Source organism: Corvus brachyrhynchos, unplaced genomic scaffold, assembly GCF_000691975.1.
Source record: "Corvus brachyrhynchos isolate BGI_N302 unplaced genomic scaffold, ASM69197v1 scaffold115, whole genome shotgun sequence".
Classification (NCBI taxonomy): domain Eukaryota; kingdom Metazoa; phylum Chordata; class Aves; order Passeriformes; family Corvidae; genus Corvus; species Corvus brachyrhynchos.
The window spans coordinates 21,119,343-21,124,872 of record NW_008239553.1 but is presented as its reverse complement, the minus strand read 5'-3'; the positions used below and the strand labels follow the sequence as shown (position 1 = coordinate 21,124,872).

The window sequence follows — 5,530 nt, the reverse complement described above, 5'->3', positions numbered from 1 at the left end:
AACACTGACAAAGCAATTTTGGTGCACACAGTGCACTGCAGGCAATAATGGAGGAGGGAAGAAATAGCAGGTGCCTTGCTTTCATGCTAGATGGGAATGCAGCATACTCAGAAAGTAAATAGTTCAGCCATTTTCAAATCACTAGTGATTTTTTAAATCCATGATCTTTTAATCTTACCAAATTTAAATACAGTATTTCAAACCATACAAATCCATGATCTACTGACTACATTTTAGATGTTCAGAAATGCTAGCAATTAAAAGATGAGCAAGAATACTTTAAAGATTCGATTTAGAAAAGGATTAAAGAATTTAAGTGACTTGTAAATATTCCATAATATAAACCAGACTTTACTGCATTAGTTAGCATTACTATGATTTGGGAGTGGACTCCAGATACCAATACTACAAACAATTTTTATGCTTCTAAGCATGAAAACACTTCTACACCAGATGTAACTACATTTCAATCACCAGAGGAAACAATATCCTTTTAAGAAATGAAAGAGAACACTTTTCTCTACTAAATCCTTTACCCATGTCACATATTTTAAAACTGTGGGGGTTTTTTTAGACAATGTTTTCCACCCCTACACATTTTGAAGAGTTACAAGTGAAAAACCCTTCAAAATTTCAACCTCTGAAATTTATCTCTTTTTCTCAATTTACAGTTACACAAGAAGGTAAAACTAATTGCACATAACCAGAGAAACACACCAAATTTTATCAACACTGACCACTTACCTGAACTTAGGATTTTCCACTGTGACTACACCAACTTCTATTTCTGAAGGCTTGAAATCAATGGATAGTACAGTAGACAGGCATGTTATTGCTGTCTGAAAGATGACAAAACCCGCTATCATTAAAAAGAAAGCACTAAGGCTTTTTTTTCTTAATAGACATAGCATTAACAACTACCCTTCCTTCTGGTTTAAAGTTATTTCCTTTCACTTCAAAATCTCAGCTTAGAAGTTCCAAATAGTTTCCCCTTGCTACAGAATACAGTCCCTCTCCAGCCATTTCCCTAAAAGGCCCAATCTACAAAAAGCAAAGGGACATGTTTTCATAGCAGAAAAAACACAACGAAACCAAATCATTTTATCATGCAAAGATACTGTCTGAAATGCCTTCTAATACGAAGATTGTTTTAAATGTTACTAAAAGTTAAGTCATACTGGTATCCTCAAAATCAAGCACTGTAGTAACCAAACATTAGCTATAGTGGGAGTGCTACAATTATAGAATCTGCTTCAGCTAACCTAAAGCAAAAAAAGCAGATTAGATGACTATTCAAACACTTGGAGAATACTTTCAAGCGATTTTCTGGTCGGAATAGCTATATTTGCTCTGGCAGCAATACAGAACTGTAGGAAAAGAGGAAATGCCTAACTGCATTTCTCTTCATTGCAAGCCTACATGCAGCATATTCATTAAAAATACTTTTAACAAATTTTCATTTCCTTCTGCTGGCCTACCTCTACTGTTTGTTCATATGTCCAGTCAAATTTCTTCTTTACTTTCTTTTCAAGAAAGCTGGTTGACTCTGTCTGTTTAACTCCTGCAGCTGTGGCCTTGAATCCACAATAGTAACCTGCTGGATCACACTTGTATACCTGAGGGCCGTGTTCTTCATCAATACCAATCAAAATCATACCTTGAAGAGAAAATTTGTTAATTTATTTATTTCCCCAACTTTAGCAATTTAATTCAACTGAAGAACAGAATGGATACCGCTCTCTGCGAAAAAACATGCAGGCACAGCAGTTCATCTTTGGGAATCAGTCCCGTACCTGGAGCTGTGATTTCCTTTTTATCCCTAATTTGCCATTTCTTACCAACATCACATTACCAGGTGTGCAACTCCTTTTAGCAGACACTGTGTTTCCGTCATTCCCAAAGAAGGCTATTCACTAAACATACAAATGTTTTTGCCATGCTCAGTGTGTAGAGAACCACAAAGTCAGGAAATACAACAGTTTAATCCTGATACAAAGTTTACCCAGCCACAGCTCACATCACATTGTGTTATATGACACAAAAGTGTAAACAATAGTTCTATTACCATGTCTTTTTCTAGAAAGCAACTTCACAAACATGCTGAAACTAATAGAAATATTAAAAGACCAAATTTATCTTTCTTGTTTGTAATCCTGAAAAACACTGCATTGCATACCTTTTCCTCTTTAAATTAAAAAAAATCTGAAATGAAAACTGGAAACATCAGGACATAACTGAGTCTTTGAAGACCATCTGACTAAGTGCTTGGAAGCTGGATAGTTTTCAAGTAACACAAACTGACCACGTCACTGAGATGCACCTATGTTCACCCTCACTTCTTGATTTACAGCTGCATTGTCTCAATATGCATATTAAAAAAATAAGTCAAAAGCAATACTTGCAATGAAAACCCAAAACAGAACAAAGTAATGGTTTTCAATTATTTACACTTGTGTAACTTTTAACTAGTAGTTAGAGCTGATAAACTTCTGAGCAGCAATACAATAGAAAAAAAATCCCCTCATATTTTCAAAAAAGGCTAAGGGAAGTTAAGAAAAATATATTTTTATTCATGTATTTTAAAAAAGAAATTTCCAGTAGTATCAAGGCATGGGAAATGCCAAGGGAAGAAAAAAACAATCCTTCCTGAAAACTACAAGCACACAAGCATAGGAAAATTGCCCCATCATGGAAACTGTGGTGCAACCCTGAATGTTGCTTCTTTAGTCACAAGTCTTAGGGCCTACTATGATTACAAGAAGTGATTCATCAATTCTGAAACTATTCTCCTTAAAAGGAAAAAAAAAAATCACCAAAATCCAACCAACCAAAAAGAAACCCAGACAGAATGTTTAATGAAAAAGTAATTGAGGAAACCTGTTAAGTCTTTTACCTCAGTTCCTGAACAGCCTAACAGCACAGTTATAATTTGCTTACAGCCAAACATAAGAGAAAAAACAACTCAGAACCAACCGCAGAACACACAGATGACCAGGAATATCTACAAAAAATGACTCAACACACAACTTTTTTTTAAGCTTGCTATAAAACAAGACATGTAGAAATATTTGCAAGGGAAATATTTTTAGGCACTTTTTCTCTACATTATATATATGATGGCTAAGTTAGGATCAAAAATTATGCAGATCTGTCCTATACATACTACTTAGATAAAAAAGCCACAAAACCTGTACAAGGATAATTGCACTCTGCATCTCTCTTTTAACAGTGATGTTTACCCAGTGTATTGGGCTTGCATGGCAAGGTCTTGGTAGTGAGAGGACTACAGGGCTGGCTTCTGTGAGAAGCTGCCAGAAGCTTCCCCTATGTCCAAAGGAGCCAAAGCCAGCTGGTTCCAAGGCCAACCTGCTGCTGGCTGAGGCTAAGCACATCCACAATGGTGATAGTGCCTCCAGGATAATGTATTTAAGAAATAAAAAAGAAGGAGATTGCAGACAAAGAAGAGAGGAGTGAGAACATGTGAAAGGAACAACTCTGCAGACACTGAGGCAAATGAAGGAGGGAAGGAACCGCCAGAGCTGAGATTCCCCTGCAGCCTGTGGAGAAGACCATGGTGAGGAAGCTCTGCCCCTGAAGCCTACAGACATCCATGGTGGAGATACATCCACCTGCAGCCCCTGGAGGAGCCCATGCTGGAGCACGTGGATGCCTGAAGGAGGCTGTGGCCCCATGTGAAACCTGTGTGGTGCTGTGGCGAAAGGAGCCCACATTGGAGCAGCCTGTTCCTGAAGGACTGCACCCCACGTAAGGTGGACTCCTTCCTGGAGCAGTCTGAAAACACAACTGCAGCCTATGGGAAGGACTCACTTTGGAGAAGTTCATGGAGGACTGTCTCCCGTGGGAGACACATTGGAGCAGGGGAAGAGTGTGAGGAGTCCTCCCTCTGAGGAGGAAGTAGCAGCAGAAACAATGTGCTACAAACTGACCACAGACCCCATTCCCATCTCCCTGTGCTACTGTGGGAGAGCTAGACAATCAGGAAAAAAGTTAAATCTGTGAAGGAGGCAGCAGGAAGTCGTTTTGAAGATCTGGTTTTACTGCTCAGTATCCTATTTTTATTTGCTTGTTAATAAATGCAATTAATTTCCCCAAGGCAAGTCTGTTTCGCCCATGGTGGTAATTAGTGGGTGATCCCTCCCTGCCCTTATCTTGACCCACAAGCCTTTCATGGTATTTTTTCTCTTCCATGTCCAGCTGAGGAAGAGAGTGATGGAGAGGCTTTGGCAGACACTTGGCATCCATCCAGGGTCAAACCACTACAAACAGACAGGGTTATAAAGATCATCTCCCGCTCACAGACATCACTGCAGTGTGAACAGATCAGTCCCCAAAGACTAATGTGAAATAGTGTCAGAGAGGCTACATCATCTCAAATGCTGAGTCAATGGTAACATCATTGCTCCAATTCAAGACTTAAAACACTGCTTTCTCATTCACCTGTTCAGCCCTCTTACTCCCTCAGTTATTCATTTTGAAAATGGGTGAGAATTTCTTATATACAAATTTGCAAACTTAGACAAGAAACAGAAAAGATGATTTTCATACACTATACTTACAGCAACCAAGGGGCCTCATTTCAGCATTCTGTGTATAGACCTGAGAAATATCTGCAATCCTTTTACACAGCATATCCACAGGGATGTCATATCCATACTTGTACTTCCAGTTAGCAGCCTCATAGCGGGCTCTCTGCACCTGGGATCTGCTGTCAGCTAGACAGAAAGAACTAATATTAATTTCACTGAACATGTACCATGTTTATTTCTAGCATTGCCTGAGAATATAAATTCCAGGTCCAACTTTACATTGTCTTTAAATATATCCATTAGAAGTAGGTAAGTTCTCCAAAACCAGACTGAGTGGAACAAATCTCCTAGAGCACTTATTTATTTTATATGATGTAACGCTGGTAAACTACATAAAAAATCTGACATATTTTAGATACTTAAAAAAGATGGTGAATTAAATACCTGTCATTCCTGTCATCACACAGCCAATATTTTCAGTAATCTTGAATAAATGAGTCACTGTGCTGGAATCCAATAACTTGTCCTAAAGGGGAAACAGAAATAATGTAATAGCAAACACTGTCCTTGAAGTAAAAAGAAAAAAGACAAAAAAGAAAAAAAAAAGAAAAAAAACACCAAGACAAACTCTGAATGCTCTGTTTTTTACAGAAAGGCCCAAAAGGACCCATAGCAGCTAAAAACTGTCTTTCAGGCTTTCCACTTTTTACTGCTGTAGGCATGAGAAGGAAGACATTGGAGAACGGGGAAGATTAAAACCACAGTATCTGGAGAAGGATAAGATCAAGAACATGATCAACAGCACAGTCCTCTTCTCTCTGAAGAAACTTTGAGAACCCACATACAAAAGCTTGCTCTCTTATTGCATGCTGGCCTTCAAACATAAAAGAATTTCCCCACTTTATCAACAGTACATCATCACTGAGCTGAAACACTCATTAAAACCTGTTCTACATGCTATTGGTATAACATTTTCTCAGCCG

General features: G+C 38.3%; 1 protein-coding gene across 1 annotated transcript in view; it reads right to left on the bottom strand.

The window, feature by feature from the left end:
• The window catches only part of PSMA6 (proteasome subunit alpha 6), a 6,970-nt gene that overhangs the window by 998 nt on the left and 442 nt on the right, over nt 1–5,530 (bottom strand). The window contains exons 2-5 of the mRNA XM_008639584.2: nt 4,992–5,073; nt 4,578–4,733; nt 1,479–1,657; nt 745–839 (exon numbers count right to left, since the gene is read on the bottom strand). Coding sequence (XP_008637806.1) covers nt 745–839; nt 1,479–1,657; nt 4,578–4,733; nt 4,992–5,007 — 446 coding nt within the window. The 5' untranslated portion in view covers nt 5,008–5,073. The remainder of the gene's footprint in view (nt 1–744; nt 840–1,478; nt 1,658–4,577; nt 4,734–4,991; nt 5,074–5,530) is intronic.